Consider the following 19765-nt stretch of genomic DNA (forward strand, 5'->3'; position numbering starts at 1 on the left):
TCACTAGGTTTCATCCAGTTCTATTTCACATTCCTGATGCAGGGAGGAAGACCCGAAGGATAATAATGTCCCTAAGAATGCACTCTCCCCTCCCACAGATACAATTGGGAATAAAAAGCAATTCGAGGCCAAAAAATAAACGTTTCGTAGCCAATTTTTTTTTCCCAGTCCTGGTCTGACCAACCTGAAGGTTTGAGGCCTCATTGTAAAACTCTCCTCTGATGTAGATGTAAGCAGCTCGTGCCCCCATGCTGCGACCAGCAACCAGACATCCCTCCACCAACTTGTGGGGATCGTGCCTCATGATCTCACGATCCTTACAGGTACCTGGTTCACCCTCATCTGCATTCACCACAAGATACTTGGGGCTGAAAGATCAAAAATCAGAATTACTAAAATCTGTACAACTTTTTAAAAAAATGTTGTCGGCTGAGAAGTCCAAACATCAGTTACAGCTACACAATTGAGATACAGGGAAATACATGCACAGTTCTTCCATATCCCTACCTATTACAAGGGGTCTTCAAAAAGTCCAGCACTTTCATAATTTAGTTGGAAATGGCGAGGGTGGGAGCAGTAGTAATTGGTCATGACTGAGGGTGTCATATCATGTGACTGGCAAGCCAACTGACCTTCCAATTTAGTCTAAGAGTTGTCATATTGTGGTGAAGATGGCTGCGAAATGTTTTAAATTGCACTAAAGAGGAAGGGAGTTCTATCATATACATTTTGTGGGCAGACAGTGTGCCAGGAGCACAAATTCATCTCCTCGTGTGTACTCAGCATTGTAGAGTTGTCTATGAGTGGATTGAAATGTGTGACAGATGCAGAGTGCTCTTGACATCCTGCTACAGCCCTGAACACAAGTAATTAAAGGGAGTCTTTCACGCAGATTGACCCTATTAACCTAATAACAGTGTTATGTCCACGGCATCCCCCCTATTAAAACTGTGCTTACCGTTTGTTCCTTGCTATCATCATTCTGCAGAAAAACAATCCACATGCAAATGAGGCTGTGAAGGTGCCCAGGGGTGGCGTTACAACGGCCGGTGCCCAGAGTCATTTTCATACGAAGCCACTCCCCCTCCGCCGCATCTGCCCGCCCTTAGTCTCTGCTCTAACCTACCTCCTCCCGTCCGTAATCCCATGCATGCTCCGATGAACGCAATATTGGCGCGTGCGCATTGAATGAGCGCAGTCGGGGCATCACAGTTTACCGTGCGCATGCACGAGGGGGAGTGGCTTCATATGAAAATGACCCAGGGGCCTGGGCACCAGCCGTTGTAACGCCGCCCCTGGGCACCTTCACAGCCTCATTTGCATGTGGATTAAAAGTGTTTTTCTGCAGAACGATGATAGCAGGGAACAAACGGTAAGCACAGTTTTAATAGGGGGGATGCCATGGAGATAACACTATTATGTTAATAGGGTGAATCTGCGTGAAAGACTCCCTTTAAGATAAAAACCCTGTAACCGATTTGCAAAAACAGGAGAACTGTTGAAGAGGTTGCAGGAAATCTAAATATGAGTGTTCGCAACTGACAGCAGAGCATAACCCTCAAAGAAACTTTAAAGGGGTTTTCCGAGAGTTTTTTTACTTTTGATCTATCCTCTGGATAGATCATCTTTAGCTGACCAGTGGGAGTCCAACACAAGGAACCCCTGGCAATCTGCTGTTTGAGAGCGGCACTGGAGCTCACAGTAGCGCCACAGCCTTCTCTCAGTTCACCAAACAGCGACGTACGTTTATAGTGGCTGTGCTTGGTATCTTAGCCTATCCCCATTGACTTCAATGGGGCTGAGCTGCACCTAGGCCATGTGACGTCACATGGCCTAGGAAAAGCTGGTGAAGGCCACAGCGCTCGTCACATTCATTGGACATATGGCCTAGGTGCAGCTCAGCCCCACTGAAGTGAATGGGAATGGGCTGCGATACCAAGCACAGCTGCTTTATAACGTACGGAGCTGTGCTTGGTGAGCTGAGAGAAGGCCGCCACACTACTGCGAACTCCAGAGCCATTCTCAAACAGCTGATCGGCACGAGTACAACACGTGGGACCCCAGTCAGATACTAATGATCTATCCGATGCTGGGAAAAATGCATCTCAAAAGGAAGGTGACTATGTAGAAAAAAAATGTAATTTGGTTTTGAAATTCTAAATAGTTGAAAAAAGTGTGGTACCGTTTTGAAAACTCATTATGTATGCATAAAATAGGAGTGAAAACAAAACTGTAGTTCCACACCACCTGCGCTGGTAAGGCATATATTTCTGGTGCAAGGGACATTAAATACACTTCATAATAGACCCTGTAACCAATTGACAATTCTATTTTCCATATAAAATGATGATGATTCACAAAATTATGCAAATCGCTGTGGAATTTATCATCAGGCAGAACTGAAGCTCACCGTCCATCAGATGGTTTGTTCATAAAGCTCCATTTCAGACCTGTTGGGAAACCAGCACCTCCTCTTCCACGTAGGCCTGAAGCTTTGATTTCCCCCAATATCCAATCCACTCCTTTCAGAAGGATTTCCTTAGTCTTGTACCAGTCTCCACGGTTCAGAGCTCCCTTTAACCTGAAGGAAGAAGGTCAATGGTGATCATGAAACTGCATTGTAGCAGCACAATGCCAAAAGCACAACCTTACGGCTTACCGCCAATCATGACGACCATACAAATTTGTAAAAATTCGATCTTCATCACTCAGGGGCCCAAACTTGGTCTTTTTTGGTGCCTGACAACATTTAAAACAAATGGCATTAGATTATTGTAAAAAAACATAAATAGGATGGTCTTCTAAGATGCTTTCCCATCATCGGCAAACAATCCATTATTACCTGTTCAGGTGCTGTAGAGTTATATCTGACTAGAGAAACAACAGGTGAAGGGGAGGGGAGAGGTGAGCGAAGGAGGTGTCGGAGAGACAGCATCATCCTGCCAGAAGTCCTAGAAGAGAGATGGCACAATAAAAATGGCACAAAAGAAAATCCACATTTATGGCAGCCAATCTGGTGGCTGACCTTTCCATTATTGATCCCACTAATAAAAAACGATCAGATTGGTTTACAAGATCTGAAGATTGTTGTAGGCTCTGCTCACAAGTGGTTGATGACTTACCTTTAACCCCTTAGTGACCACCCATACGTGTTTTTACGGCGGTCACTAAGGGGCCTTAGGCTGGGCCGCCGCGTTTTTACGGCGGCCCAGTTTAAGCGCTGCACGACTCCCCCGTGCAGCGGGGAGAGCGGACCTGGCTCTCACATGAGAGCCGGGTCCCTGCTCTAACAGCCCCGACCGGCAGGAGTGCCGATCCGGGCTGTTTAACCCTTTACATGCCGGGCGCAATGGCGCCCGCTGCATGTAAAGTGGTGACAGAAGGAGCGGACTCCCTCTGTCTCCCATCAGCACCCCGAAAATGCGATCGCGGGGTGCTGATGTGCTGGGAAGCTTACCTTGCTTCCGATCAGGGCCCCGAGCCTGTCTTCCGTTACCTCCAGCAGGCTGTGCCTCTCTGGCGCAGCCTGCTGGTCAATGTTTGAATAGCATTGCTATTGAAATGCAATGCATTATAGAGATAATGCATTACATTTTAAAAGCAATCAAAATACTGTATATTATAGTCCCCTTGTGGGACTATTAAGTAGTAAAAAAAAAAAAAAAAAAAAATAATAATAGAAAAAAATACACATTTATTAAATAAAGAAAAATTCCATAAAATAAAAAAATGCATTTTTTTCCATTGAAAATACGCTTTTCAATGCAAAAAATTGCAAAAAGAAAATATCCCCCATATGTTTGGTATTGCCGCGTCCGTAACGACCGGGACTACATAAATATTACATAAATTATCCCCTATGGTGAACGCCGTAAAAAATAAAAAAAAAGACAATTTCAAATTTATTCTTAGTTTCCGATCAAAAAGCGGCATTTACTCCAAAATCATACCAATGAAAAATACAAGTCGTCTTTCAAAAATCAAGCCCTCACACAATTCCATATAAAAAAAAGAAAAAAAAAATTATGGGTCTTGTGAAGTGGCAATGCAAAGTCATTTCTTTGGTTAATAAAAGGTGTTTTATTGCAAAAAAAGTAGTAAAACGTAAACAAAATTATAAGTATTTAGTATCACTGTAATCGTACTGACCCAGAGAATAAAGATATTATGTTATTTCTACCGAAAAATGAATGCCAAAAATGTGTAATGTAAAAACGTAGTGGCAGTATTGCTATTTTTCCCCATCTCCCTCCCAGAAAGAGTTAATAAAAGTTAATCAGAAAGTTATGTGAACCCCAAAATGGCGCCATTAAAAACTACAACTTGTCCCGTAAAAAACAAGCCCTCATAAAGCTAGATAGATGAAAAAATAAAAAAAAAGTTATAGCTCTTGGAACGAGACCATAAAAAAAAAGGAAGAAAAACGCTTGGTCATAAAGGCCCAAACAGGCTTGGTCACTAAGGGGTTAAAGGCTATATTTATAAAACAGTGAAAAGTGTCAGGCTGACGAACAATTAAATCTATGGATGTATTTACAAGTCCATTGTTTTAATATGTCATAAATAGGACGACATCTATATTTGACAGCCCGACGGAATCCATAGAAATCAAATTGCTTGTTTTTAACATCCATTCTACAGGATGGCCACTTACAAGGAATTTGTTGTTTAGAGACACCGAGGAGATGCAGGGGATCCCCTCCTATGCTGTACAACACCAGAGAACGTTGTGCTAAGAGACGCTGAGGAGATGCAGAGGATCCCCTCCTATGCTGTACAACGCCAGAGAGCATTGTGCTGGGGCAATCATTTGACTATCCTGTGCGCGTTTTAGGGGGTTGGCTGAAAAAGCCAAATTTTATTTTATTTTTTATTTTTTTTATTTTTTTTAACGTCATTGAAAATAGTTAGGCGGCCAAGGAATGGATATAAAATTTGTGACACACAGACGCAAAATTGCCATGACATACAATTTAACAGTTTTTAATAGTATTTTTTTCTGCACCGTCCTGTAAATATAGCCTAAATGATCTACTTTCAAAACAGACCTCAATAGGGTAGAGAAAAAGAGGACTAGCTGCCCTTGGCAATCAATCGGACCCCAGCTTTCATTTCCCAAATGGTCTCAGAAAAATAAGAAATGGAATCCGATTGGTCTTCACGGTCTAATACAGGGCTTGACAAATCCCAGGCGCCAGGTCGACCAGGAATTTTGTCCTGGCGCCTGGGTATTTGCCCCTGCTTGAAAATAGGCCCAGCACACAAGCAGCCGGGCGCAGCCACTGGAGCGTTAAAGAGGACCAAGGCAAAAAATTGTGAACTAAGTGTCATGATCTGTACAGCGGCGCCCAGGGACCTCACTGCACTTTCTATTATTCCTGGGGGCCGCTCCGTTCTCCTGCTATGCCCTCCGGTATGTTCGGTCACTTGGTTATAGTAGGAGGAGACTGCCCTTGTTCTCCTGGGAGTCTCCTTCTCCTAGACCTAGGCTGTAGCGCTGGCTAATCGCAGCGCAGAGCTCACAGCCTGGGAGAAAAAAAAAAACGATTGACCAGCGCTACAGCCTAGGAGAAGGAGACGCCCAGGAGAACAAGGGCAGTCTCCTCCTACTATAACCAAGTGACCGAACATCCCGGAGGGCATAGCAGGAGAACGGAGCGGCCCCCAGGAATAATAGAAAGTGCAGCGAGATCCCTGGGTGCCGCTGTACAGATCATGGCACTTAGTTCACAAGTTTTTGCCAGATGAAAGGTCCTCACCGCGAGGCTAACAATGTGACAGGCGGTGCACATGACGGGTTAAGCCGAGTGACATCACTCCCTCTCCCCGCTGGCTGTCAGTGTCAGCTGGCCGCGGAGTGACACACGACATGTCGGGGCCAATAGTTTTGAGAATGACACAAATAATAGTTTTCACAAAGTTTGCTGCTAAACTGCTTTTAGATCTTTGTTTCAGTTGTTTATGTGATGTAGTGAAATATAATTACACGCACTTCATACGTTTCAAAGGCTTTTATCGACAATTACATGACATTTATGCAAAGAGTCAGTATTTGCAGTGTTGGCCCTTCTTTTTCAGGACCTCTGCAATTCGACTGGGCATGCTCTCAATCAACTTCTGGGCCAATTCCTGACTGATAGCAACCCATTCTTTCATAATCACTTCTTGGAGTTTGTCAGAATTAGTGGGTTTTTGTTTGTCCACCCGCCTCTTGAGGATTGACCACAAGTTCTCAATGGGATTAAGATCTGGGGAGTTTCCAGGCCATGGACCCAAAATGTCAACATTTGGTCCCTGAGCCACTTAGTCATCACTTTTGCCTTATGGCATGGTGCTCCATCGTGCTGGAAAATGCATTGTTCTTCACCAAACTGTTGTTGGATTGTTGTAAGAAGTTGCTAGTGGAGGGTGTTTTGGTACCATTCTTTATTCATGGCTGTGTTTTGGGCAAAATTGTGAGTGAGCCCACTCCCTTGGATGAGAAGCAACCCCAAACATGAATGGTCTCAGGATGCTTTACTGTTGGCATGACACAGGACTGCTGGTAACGCTCACCTTTTCTTCTCCGGACAAGCCTTTTTCCAGATGCCCCAAACAATCGGAAAGAGGCTTCATCGGAGAATATGACTTTGCCCCAGTCCTCAGCAGTCCATTCACCAAACTTTCTGCAGAATATCAATCTGTCCCTGATGTTTTTTTTGGAGAGAAGTGGCTTCTTTGCTGCCCTTCTTGACACCAGGCCATCTTCCAAAAGTCTTCGCCTCACTGTGCGTGCAGATGCGCTCACACCTGCCTGCTGCCATTCCTGAGCAAGCTCTGCACTGGTGGCACTCCGATCCCGCAGCTGAATCCTCTTTAGGAGACGATCCTGGCGCTTGCTGGACTTTCTTGGACGCCCTGAAGCCTTCATAACAAGAATTGAACCTCTTTCCTTGAAGTTCTTGATGATCCTATAAATTGTTGATTGAGGTGCAATCTTAGTAGCCACAATATCCTTGCCTGTGAAGTCATTTTTATGCAACGCAATGATGGCTGCACGCGTTTCTTTGTAGGTCACCATGGTTAACAATAGAAGAACAATGATTTCAAGCATCACCCTCCTTTTAACATGTCAAGTCTGCCATTTTAACCCAATCAGACATAATGATCTCCAGCCTTGTGCTCGTCAACATTCTCACCTGAGTTAACAAGACGATTACTGAAATGATCTCAGCAGGTCCTTTAATGACAGCAATGAAATGCAGTGGAAAGGTTTTTTTGGGATTAAGTTAAGTTTCATGGCAAAGAAGGACTATGCAATTCATCTGATCACTCTTCATAACATTCTGGAGTATATGCAAATTGCTATTAATTCTCAAAACTTTTGGCCACGACTGTACGTGGCAGCGCTCACCTGCCCGCTAGGCGCTCTCCACCGCACGCCTTATGTCCTGAGAGCGGCGCAGGTGATTACACCGGGGTTTCCGTTTTCCTGTACAAAGACTCTTCCAGCGTTTACCGGAGAGGAGCCGTCTCATCAGCGTAAAGCCTCATGCACACGTCCGAAGAACACTGACCGTGTGATACCAGCCTGGATTTCTTCTGAGTGCAGGAGCGCACGGGTGTCATTGGTTGCTATGACGCCGTGCGCTTCCTGCTGCCGTCGCAGTACAGTAATACACTGGTATAGATCATACGAGTGTATAACTGTACTGCGGCAGCAGCAGGAAGCGCACAGCGTCATAGCAACCGATGATGCCGTGAAATCAAGGCCGGTATCACACAGTCTGTGTTCCACAGACGTGTGCATGAGGCTAAACGCACTCACAGGACTCAGAGATCCCTCCGACAAACAGGACCGCAGCCCCACCCCCTCCCCATCACAGCGCGGGATGTAGATCCGGCAAGAGCTGGAACCAAATCCCAGCCTGGACTCAGTGCACGTCCACAGCGGAGGGAGCACAAGGACGGCCCCGGAGACGCCGACAACAGCGACTCCATTATCCCCCGGACAGGACAGCAGAAGGGCAGTGATCCCACAGTGACAGCAGATACAGGCGGCAATGAGGGACATGTCTCTTCAAACCCAGCGCTGCTTGAGTTTAATCTAGTCACAAAATAAGTTTACAAGAGAAAAACTAGGGGTGGGCGATATAGGCGATATAAATTTGTGCCACGATATGGAATTTGAGCATATCGCCGGACCGCGATATGATCGCGCTCTCGGCGCGCACTATGTTCTCCTGAGATGGCACAGTGGAGGGAGAAGGAGGGAGTCTCTCCCTCCCCACTGGAGCGCGGCTGCCGCTGACCACCAATGAGAGCAGAGGAGGAGGGGAGGGACTGTGGCCACTGCGCCACCAATGAAAGTGCCGGCCATATCCCGGCCCCTATGACTGCACGCTGCGATCCGCCAAAATTAATCCCTCAGTTGAAGGGTTAATCGCGCGGATCACAGCGTCCTGTCAGAGGTGAGGTGCAGTGGGCAGTTCCGATCGGAGTCCCAGCAGTGTAATGCTGGGGCTCCGATCAGTTACCATGGCAGCCAGGAGTCACGCTACTGAAGTGCTGGCTGCCATGGTATGTTAGTAAACAGCATTAGCAATGCGCCGCACAGACAGAAGGAGCGGCCGTCGGCCACGGTGCACGTGCGTATAATGCTGTTTACTAACATACCATGGCAGCCAGCACTTCAGTAGCGTGACTCCTGGCTGCCATGGTAACCGATTGGAGCCCCAGCACTACACTGCTGGGACTCCGATCGGAACTGCCCACTGCCACCAATGATGGGGGAGAGGAGGGGGACCCTGTGGCCACTGCCACCAATGATTAATACTGGGGGGGGGCGGATCATCATACTGGGTCAGAGGCTGGCTGCCTGCCATGGTCAGAGGCTGGCTGCCATGGTCAGAGGCTGGCTGCCATGGTCAGAGGCTGGCTGCCATGGTCAGAGGCTGGCTGCCATGGTCAGAGGCTGGCTGCCATGGTCGGCTCCCTGCTGTTGTGTGCACAAAGCACAGGGCAGCAGGGAGAGTGTAAAGTCCTATTCACCCTAGTAGAGATCTATTGGGGTGAATAGGACAAGGGTTCTAGCCCTTAAAGAGGACCTTTCACCGATTATTACTCTATGAACTAACTATACAGACATGTAGAGCGTCGCCCGGGGATCTCACTGCACTTACTGCCCTCCGGTATCTCCGTTCCCTAAGTTATGGTAGGCGGAGTCTGCCTTGTTCTTCTGTAGCGCTGGCCAATCGCATTGCAGAGCTCACAGCCTGGGAGAAAATAACCTCCCAGGCTGTGAGCTCTGCGCTGCGATTGGCCAGCGCTAGAGCAGAACAAGGGCAGACTCCGCCTACCATAACTTAGTGACTGGAATCTCCGCCTACTATAACTTAGTGAGCGGAGATACCGGAGGGCATAGCAGGAGAACGGAGCGGCGCCCGGGGATAATAGTAAGTGCAGTGAGATCCCCGGGCGCCGCTCTATATGTCTGTATAGTTAGTTCATAGTGTAATAATCGGTGAAAGGTCCTCTTTAAGGAGGCTAAAAGTTCTTAAATAAAAAGTTTAAAAAAATTTAAAAAAAGGTTTAACCCCCCCCCCCCCCAAATATAGAAAACAATATATCGCGATATATATCGCACATGCTTAAAATTATATCGCAATATAGATTATAGGCCATATCGCCCACCCCTAAGAAGAACTATGAGATGAAGGATGAGCCCGGACCAAACATCCTGGGGAAGGGATCTCAGTTCTGTCAGCTGCAGCACAGGGATTATACACACAGTGACGTCACAGCGCAGGGATTATACACACAGTGACGTCACAGTACACTGATAAACAATGAAGAGATGCGGCACACAGTGACGTCACAGTACACTGACAATAAACAATGCCCATGTTGTTTGGTTCTAGACTTCTTTATATGTTACTATAAGAGGTGTTATTTTTGTCGCTGAAAATAAGGCTTTATAAGGTAAAAAAAAAAAAAAAAAAAAGCCTCCTAACTTTTTTAGCTGGCTCCTAGATTCCAAGGAAATTTGTCACACGTCCGCAAGTGTTTTGCGGTCCGCAAAACACGGACACCAGCCATGTGCGTTACGCATTTTGGCTGGCACTTTAAATAGAAATGCCTTTTCTTGTCCATGTCTGCAGAACGGAAGTGCGGATGCGGATAGCACACTGTGCTGTCCGCACCTTTTGCTGCCCCATTGAAAATGAACGGGTCCGGAAAACAAACACATCCTATTAAGTAAACGGAGTAGATGCATCAGGACTGGTGTAGATTAAAGGTCCATTCACACATCTGCAAAATGGGTCCAGATCCGTTCCGCAACTCCCATTCTGCTTGCCAAGTACTTCCTAATGCCGCTGCCAACTCACCAGAGTGACTGACGGGACAACCCCTTAAATATTTACAAGCCTAAAAGTAGGGTTGGGCGATATACCGGTATCACGATATACCGCGGTATTAAAAAAACGGCGATATGGCGATATCGCTGTTTTCTAATTACCGCGGTATTTTGTGACGTCATAGAAGCGGTGAAGTCATGTGCGCTGACCGCTTCTAAATCTGCGTCCGCGGCCGCCCGCCCCAGCATGAACCGATACTGGACATTTGCAGAGTACTTGTACTCGTGCAAACGTCCCAGATACCTGCTGGCCGCTTGCGGCGGCGCTCTTAGCAGTTCGGCGTGGGGGAAGGAATTCTGTGACTCGCATTCCCGGCACCCAACCTCTGAGAGGACGCTGTGATCCGCGCAATTAACCCCTCAGGTGCCACACCTGAGGTGTTAATTGCACGGATCACAGCGTCCTCTCAGAGGTCGGGTGCCGGGAATGTTCTTCAGTTCCCCCTCCCCTCCCCAGTATTAATCATTGGTGGCAGAGGGCAGTTCCGACCGGAGTCCCAGCAGTGTAATGCTGGGGCTCCGATCGGTTACCATGGCAGCCAAGATGCTACTGAAGTCCTGGCTGCCATGGTATGTTAGTGAGCACTGAGCAGCATTATACTCACGTGCGCCGTGGCCGCTCCTTCTCATAGGTCTGTGCGGCGCATTGCTAATGCTATAAGCATTAGCAATGCGCTGCACAGACAGAAGGAGCGCCCAGCGGCCACAGCGCACATGAGTATAATGCTGCTCACTAACATACAATGGCAGCCAGGACTTCAGTAGCGTCTTGGCTGCCATGGTAACCGATCGGAGCCCCATCATTACACTGCTGGGACTCCGATCGGAACTGCCCAATGCCACCAATGATGGGAGGGGGAGGGGGACACTGTGGCCACTGCCACCAATGATTAATACTGGGGGGGGGGGTTGAGTTACCAGAGGGGGCTGATAAGAGGGAGAGGCTGACCAGGGGCTGATTTTTGGACTTTTGGTTGGTCAGCGGTCACAAAATAAATGTGTTATTTAATTGTTATAATTGGTATCAGTAATTGGTATCAGCGAGTACTTAAATAAGAGTATCGGTACTCGTACTAAAAAAAATTGTATCGGGACATCCCTACTATAAACCACTTGTTCTGGTACAGAATTAACCCTGTAATGTTTTTGTTGTTACTAGAAGTCAATCGACTAGTTACAGATACCCGAAATGGTGAAAAATTACATAAAAGTATAACAATTAACGTCTCCTTGTGGCTGCCCCCATACAGTGCAACGTCTCCTTTAGGGTTGTTGCGGGTATCGAAATTTCGATACCCAATCGATACTTTTGTCCCGGTATCGATACGATACCGGGATTTCCGTTTTTTCGATACTGGGCTGCGCTTCTGCGCAGTCTAGTATCTCTGAACATGAGCGCGCTGCTATCGGCGCGCTCATGTTCTCTCTCAGCAGCACGGGGAGAAGGAAGCTGTCCTCCCTCCCCCCTGTGCTGCTGCCGCTGCCACCAATGAGAAGAGAGGGGCGGAGGAGGGGCGGCAATGAGAAGAGAGGGGCGGAGGAGGGGCGGCAATGAGAAGAGAGGGGGTGGAGGAGGGGCGGCAATAAGAAGAGAGGGGCGGAGGAGGGGCGGGCGCACTGCGCCACCAATGATAGGATTACTATCGGAGCGATGGGAGGAGACATCAGCTTCACTAGTGGGCGTTCCTTTTCCCTGCGCTGCGATTGGACAGCGCTACAGCCAGGGAGAAGGAACGCCCACTAGTGAAGCTGATGTCTCCTCCCATCGCTCCGATAGTAATCAGCAGCATGTGGAGCAGGAGAGGAGACAGTAATGGGGCACTGCGGACGAACGGAGCGGCGCCCAGGACTAAATGGTGAGTGCTGAGACATCGCTGGGCGCCGCTCTGTGTGGCCTGATAGTGAAAGTCTGGACTCATATACAGTAGTCAGTCTTTAACACATACAGGAGGCGGGTGCCGGCAGCAGAATCGCATTGCCGGCACCCTGCCCCTGACAGGGAGCTGCGATCAGCGGCAGTTAACTGCCGCTGATCTGCTAGTACCCGCCTCCTGTATAAAGGGGTAAAATCATTGGTGGTGCAGTGTGCCCCCCCCTCAATCCCCCCATCCCATTAAAATCATTGGTGGCACAGTGCGCCGGCCCCTCTCAACCCTCCAGTATTAAAATCATTGGTGGCAGTGGCCACAGGGACCTCTCCACTCCCCCTCATTGGTGGTGCAGTGGCAGCTTCTGATCGGAGCCCCAGCTGTGTAAGCCTGGGGCTCCGATCGGTTACCATGGCAGCCAGGACGCTACAGAAGCCCTGGTTGCCATGGTAACATCCCTGATGCTGTGTGCACAAAGCACAGAGCAGCAGGGACAGTGTGGAGTCCTATTCACCCTGATAGAGATCTATCAGGGTGAATAGGAAAAGGGATGAAAGATCCCAGGTTCTAGCCCCTAAGGGGGGAAATAGTTATTAAATAAAAAGTGAAAAAAAAAAAAAACACTAAAATATGAAGTATAAATCACCCCCCTTTTCCCAATTTCACATATAAAATATATAAATAAACATATTACATCGCCACGTCAGAAAAGTCCAAACTATTAAAATATAAAAAAAAAAATCTAGGTGGTGAATGCCGGAACAGAAAAAATAAAATAAAAACTGCGCGATTCGCCATTTTTAAAAATGAGGAATGCACGTGGCTTTTTTTGTTTATTTTTTTCGCGTGGTATCGAATGGTATCGAGTATCGCAATACTTTTTCATGGTATCGAAACCGAATCAAAAATTTGGTATCGCAACAACTCTAGTCTCCTTGTGGCTGCCCCCATACAGTGCAACGTCTCCTTGTGGCTGCCCCCATACAGTGCAACGTCTCCTTGTGGCTGCCCCCATACAGTGCAACGTCTCCTTGTGGCTGCCCCCATACAGTGCAACGTCTCCTTGTGGCTGCCCCCATACAGTGCAACGTCTCCTTGTGGCTGCCCCCATACAGTGCAACGTCTCCTTGTGGCCCCAAGTGTTTATTTCTTCTAAATGGGCGTTTATCGCGATATATATCGTTATCGCGATAAATGTCTTAATATCGTTATCGTGGGAATATCTTTGATATCGTCCAACCCTACCTTAAAGGGGTTGTCTTACTTCAGCAAATGACATTTATCATGTAGAGAAAGTTAATATAAGGCACTTACTAATGTATTGGGATTGTCCATACTGCCTCTTTTGCTGGCTGGATTCATTTTCCATCACCTTACACTCTGTTCCTATCCAGAGGTTATGACCATCCTGTAACCCAGCAAAGGTATATAGGTAACACTGCCAGCCTCTGCTGGATTGCAGGGTGGTCGTAACCAATTGGAAACAAGCAGTGTATAATGTGATGGAAAAATGAATCCAGCCAGCAAAGGAAGCAATATGGACAATACTAATACATTAGTAAGTGCCTTGTATTAACTTTCTCTACATGATAAATGCCATATGCTGAAGTGAGACAACCCTTTAACCACCTCAGCCCCCTTAGCTTAAACACCCTTAATGACCAGGCCACTTTTTACACTTCTGACCTACACTACTTTGACCGTTTATTGCTCGGTCATGCAACTTACCACCCAAATGAATTTTACCTCCTTTTCTTCTCACTAATAGAGCTTTCATTTGGTGGTATTTCATTGCAGCTGACATTTTTACTTTTTTTGTTATTAATTGAAATTTAACGATTTTTTTGCAAAAAAATGACATTTTTCACTTTCAGTTGTAAAATTTTGCAAAAAAAACGACATCCATATATAAATTTTTCTCTAAACTTATTGTTCTACATGTCTTTGATAAAAAAAAAAAAATTTGGGTAAAAAAAAAAAATGGTTTGGGTAAAAGTTATAGCGTTTACAAACTATGGTACAAAAATGTGAATTTCCGCTTTTTGAAGCAGCTCTGACTTTCTGAGCACCTGTCATGTTTCCTGAGGTTCTACAATGGCCAGACAGTACAAACACCCCACAAATGACCCCATTTCGGAAAGTAGACACCCTAAGGTATTCGCTGATGGGCATAGTGAGTTCATAGAACTTTTTATTTTTTGTCACAAGTTAGTGGAAAAAGAAGGTTTTTTTTTTTTTTATTCTTACAAAGTCTCATATTCCACTAACTTGTGACAAAAAATAAAAACTTCTATGAACTCACTATGCCCATCAGCGAATACCTTGGGGTGTCTTCTTTCCAAAATGGGGTAGTTATACTGCCCTGGCATTCTAGGGGCCCAAGTGTGTGGTAAGGAGTTTGAAATCAAAATGTGTAAAAAATGACCGGTGAAATCCGAAAGGTGCTCTTTGGAATGTGGGCCCCTTTGCCCACCTAGGCTGCAAAAAAGTGTCACACATCTGGTATCTCCGTATTCAGGAGAAGTTGGGGAATGTGTTTTGGGGTGTCATTTTACATATACCCATGCTGGGGGAGATAAATATCTTGGTCAAATGCCAACTTTGTATAAAAAAAATGGGAAAAGTTGTCTTTTGCCAAAATATTTCCCTCACCCAGCATGGGTATATGTAAAAAGACACCCCAAAACACATTGCCCAACTTCTCCTGAGTACGGTGATACCAGATGTGTGACACTTTTTTGCAGCCTAGGTGGGCAAAGGGGCCCACATTCCAAAGAGCACCTTTCGGATTTCACCGGCCATTTTTTACAGATTTTGATTTCAAACCACTTCTCCCGCATTCGGGCCCCTAAAATGCCAGGGCAGTATAACTACCCCACAAGTGACCCCATTTTGGAAAGAAGACACCCCAAGGTATTTCGTGATGGGCATAGTGAGTTCATGGAAGTTTTTATTTTTTGTCACAAGTTAGTGGAATATGAGACTTGGTAAGAAAAAAAAAATAATAAAAAATCATCATTTTCCGCTAACTTGTGACAAAAAATAAAAAATTCTAGGAACTCGCCATGCCCCTCACGGAATACCTTGGGGTGTCTTCTTTCCAAAATGGGGTCACTTGTGAGGTAGTTATACTGCCCTGGCATTCTAGGGGCCCTAATGTGTGGTAAGTAGGTAAATGACCTGTGAAATCCTAAAGGTGCTCTTTAGAATGTGGGCCCCTTTGCCCACCTAGGCTGCAAAAAAGTGTCACACATGTGGTATCGCCGTATTCAGGAGAATTTGGGCAATGTGTTTTAGGGTGTCTTTTTACATATACTCATGCTGGGTGAGAGAAATATCTCGGCAAAAGACAACTTTTCCCATTTTTTATACAAAGTTGGCATTTGACTAAGATATTTATCTCACCCAGCATGGGTATATGTAAAATAACACCCCAAAACACATTGCCCAACTTCTCCTGAGTACGGCGATACCAGATGTGTGACACTTTTTTGCAGCCTAGATGCGCAAAGCGGCCCAAATTCCTTTTAGGAGGGCATTTTTAGACATTTGGATCCCAGACTTCTTCTCACGCTTTAGGACCCCTAAAATGCCAGGGCAGTATAAATACACCACATGTGACCCCATTTTGGAAAGAAGACACCCCAAGGTATTCAATGAGTGGCATGGCGAGTTCATAGAATTTTTTTTTTTTTGGCCCAAGTTAGCGGAAATTGATTTTTAATTTTTTTTTTCTCACAAAGTCTCCCTTTCCGCTAACTTGGGACAAAAATTTCAATCTTTCATGGACTCAATATGCCCCTCACGGAATACCTTGGGGTGTCTTCTTTCCGAAATGGGGTCACATGTGGGGTATTTATACTGCCCTGGCATTCTAGGGGCCCTAAAGCGTGAGAAGAAGTCTGGAATATAAATGTCTAAAAATTTTTACGCATTTGGATTCCGTGAGGGGTATGGTGAGTTCATGTGAGATTTTATTTTTTGACAGAAGTTAGTGGAATATGAGACTTTGTAAGAAAAAAAAAAAAGATTCCGTTAACTTGGGCCAAAAGAATGTCTGAATGGAGCCTGACAGGGGGGTGATCAATGACAGGGGGGTGATCAATGACAGGGGGGTGATCAATGACAGGGGGGTGATCAGGGAGTCTATATGGGGTGATCACCCCCCCTGTCATTGATCACCCCCCTATAAGGCTCCATTCAGATATCCGTATGTGTTTTGTGGATCCGATCCATGTATCCGTGGATCCGTAAAAAACATACGGACATCTGAATGCAGCCTTACAGGGGGGTGATCAATGACAGGGGGGTGATCAATGACAGGGGGGTGATCAGGGAGTCTATATGGGGTGATCACCCCCCTGTCATTGATCACCCCCCTATAAGGCTCCATTCAGATATCCGTATGTGTTTTGCGGCTCCGATCCATGTATCCGTGGATCCGTAAAAAACATACGGACATCTGAATGCAGCCTTACAGGGGGGTGATCAATGACAGGGGGGTGATCAGGGAGTCTATATGGGGTGATCACCCCCCTGTAAGGCTCCATTCAGACGTCTGTATGTGTTTTGCGGATCCGATCCATGTATCCGTAAAAAACATACGGATGTCTGAATGGAGCCTTACAGGGGAGTGATCAATGACAGGGGGGTGATCAATGACAGGGGGGTGATCAGGGAGTCTATATGGGGTGATCACCCCCGTCATTGATCACCCCACTGTAAGGCTCCAATCAGACGTCCGTACGTGTTTTGCGGAACCGATCCATCTATCAGTGGATCCGTAAAAATCATACGGACCTCTGAATGGAGCCTTACAGGGGGGTGATCAATGACAGGGGGGTGATCAAGGAGTCTATATGGGGTGATCAGGGGTGATCAGTGGTTGATAAGGGGTTAATAAGTGACAGGGGGGGGGTGTAGTGTAGTGGTGTTTGGTGCTACTTTACTGAGCTGCCTGTGTCCTCTGGTGGTCGATCCAAACAAAAGGGACCACCAGAGGACCAGGTAGCAGGTATATTAGACGCTGTTATCAAAACAGCGTCTAATATACCTGTTAGGGGTTAAAAAAATCACATCTCCAGCCTGCCAGCGAACGATCGCCGCTGGCAGGCTGGAGATCCACTCGCTTACCTTCCGATCCTGTGAGCGCGCGTTCACAGGAAATCTCTGCTATCGCGAGAGGACGCGAATATGCGTCCACCCAGAAGAGCAGGGCCGCCGCCAGGACGCAGTCCTGCGTACGGCGGTCCTGAGGAGGTTAAAGGGCTTCTGTCACCCCCCCAAAACATTTTTCATTTTTGGGCATATTAAAATCCTTATTGTACGACTATTCCCTGTATAGGGCTCTTACCTTGTTCTGTGGCTTTGTTTCATTAAAAATCGAACTTTTAAAATATGCAAATGACTTCACTACCAGCAAGTAGGGCGTCTACTTGCTGGTAGCCGCCGCATCCTCCTTTTAAAAAAACGCCCCCTCCTCCAGTTGATTGACAGGGCCAGCGAGCGCTCTCCTCCTCCGGCTGGCCCTGTCAGCAATTCAAATCTCGCGCCTGCGCTTTACGTGTCTTCATTCGGCGCAGGCGCTCTGAGAGAAGGACGCTCGCTTTCTCAGAACTTCCTCAGTGCGCCTGCGCCGATGACGTCTTCTCTTTCGGGTTTAGAGGTGACGTCATCGGCGCAGGCGCACTGAGGAAGTGCTGAGAAAGCGAGCGTACTTCTCTCAGAGCGCCTGACCTCTCCATAACTTAAGCAGATCCACTGCCAGTCTATCTATGCCAGAAATGGATAAATGAGACAGACCTACTGGCCCACCCCTTCCCACACCACAGCCCCATAGACCTTCACGAGCGAGGAAAAGTCAGATTGAGACAAAAATTTACTTTGCGCCGCAATCTGCAACAGATATACGCCAGAAAACTGGCATATATCAGGTAGTAAATGACCCCCAATGCATGTCAATTTATTTTTACAGAAGACACCCTAAAACTGCATATCAATTATAGTCTCAGATCCACATATCCATACACAGATGGAGGGTTCCGTTTAGATAAAAACAACATATTTTCTATAAACCCATCAGCTGTTTGGCACCAAGTAACCCCCCCACCAGTGACAGAACACCCCATACAGCCACTCTACGGTGCCCGGGCACCCACACCTTTCACAGCACATCAATAACGTAGTTCTAGAGTGTCACCTTCAGCCGCTGCCGCCGACACAACAACTCCTCTTCCGGCCCCGACTCCCGGAAATCTCTCCAAATTTACCGGCGCACAAGATGACGCCGCCGACACAACAACTCCTCTTCCGGTGTTCCGGAATTTTCTGCTACCCGGTGTTCCAGTGTTCTGAGAAAAAACCTTACATTGAAAGAAAACCTCACCCCACGTGACTTCTAGAGGTTTGTCGGGGGGTGTGCGCCTCCGCGCTTGCGCAGTACAACGGGCGACGAGGAACTTAGTGAACTCATGATACAGTGCGCGCCGATTCCTGGGTGCGCGCTAGAGTACCGCGCGTGCACCCAGCTGCGCATGCGCCGTCAGGGTTAATGAGATTTCACAGTCTTTCGACATGCAAAACATCTTACCCTGACACTGCGCACGCGCGCATTTTCCACGCTACACAGCGCTCATTAGATTGCTGGCTTCTAGCAGGAGGCGTGGTTGCAGCATATTGGGGGGCAATGATTAATACAGGTGGGGTGTGCAGCATTTTGGGGGACAATGCTTCAAAGGGGGATGCAGCATATTTGGGGGGCATTGTGTACTCCACCAGGTGTGTACAGCATATTGGGGGGGCATTTCTCCATCCAGGCGGTGTGCGCAGTATTTTGGGGGCTTTGCTTCATCCAGGCAGTGTGTGCAGCATTTAGGGGGACATTTCTCCATCCAGGCGGTGTGTGCAGCATATTGTGGGGGCATTTCTCCATCCAGGCGGTGTGCGCAGCATATTCGGGGGGGCATTTCTCCATCCAGGTGGTGTGTGCAGCATATTGTGGGGCATTTCTCCATCCAGGTGGTGTGTGCAGCATATTGTGGGGGCATTTCTCCTTCCAGGCGGTGTGTGCAGCATATTGGGGGGCATTTCTCCTTCCAGGCGGTGTGCGCAGCATATTGGGGGGCATTGCTTCATCCAGGCGGTGTGTGCAGCATATTGGGGGGGCATTTCTCCTTCCAGGCGGTGTGTGCAGCATATTGGGGGGCATTTCTCCATCCAGGCGGTGTGTGCAGCATATTGGGGGGGCATTTCTCCATCCAGGCGGTGTGTGCAGCATTTAGGGGGACATTTCTCCATCCAGGCGGTGTGTGCAGCATATTGTGGGGGCATTTCTCCTTCCAGGCGGTGTGTGCAGCATATTGGGGGGCATTGCTTCATCCAGGCGGTGTGTGCAGCATATTGGGGGGCATTTCTCCTTCCAGGCGGTGTGCGCAGCATATTGGGGGGCATTGCTTCATCCAGGCGGTGTGTGCAGCATATTGGGGGGCATTTCTCCATCCAG

The 19765-nt window shown here is 47.2% G+C and overlaps 1 protein-coding gene across 2 annotated transcripts in view; it reads right to left on the reverse strand.

The window, feature by feature from the left end:
• The window catches only part of NDUFV1 (NADH:ubiquinone oxidoreductase core subunit V1), a 126432-nt gene extending 107886 nt beyond the window's left edge, over window positions 1-18546 (reverse strand). The window contains exons 1-5 of one of the 2 annotated variants that reach the window (XM_040435131.1): window positions 18464-18546; window positions 2843-2951; window positions 2660-2739; window positions 2411-2581; window positions 185-368 (exon numbers count right to left, since the gene is read on the reverse strand). In XM_040435131.1, the coding sequence (XP_040291065.1) occupies window positions 185-368; window positions 2411-2581; window positions 2660-2739; window positions 2843-2938 (531 nt within the window). In that variant the 5' untranslated portion in view covers window positions 2939-2951; window positions 18464-18546. Of the gene's footprint in view, window positions 1-184; window positions 369-2410; window positions 2582-2659; window positions 2740-2842; window positions 2952-18424 lie in introns of both variants that reach the window. The other variant, XM_040435130.1, reaches the window with a different exon arrangement.
• Between the last annotated feature and the right edge of the window lie 1219 nt (window positions 18547-19765).

Source organism: Bufo bufo, chromosome 6 (genome assembly GCF_905171765.1).
Source record: "Bufo bufo chromosome 6, aBufBuf1.1, whole genome shotgun sequence".
Lineage (NCBI taxonomy): Eukaryota > Metazoa > Chordata > Amphibia > Anura > Bufonidae > Bufo > Bufo bufo.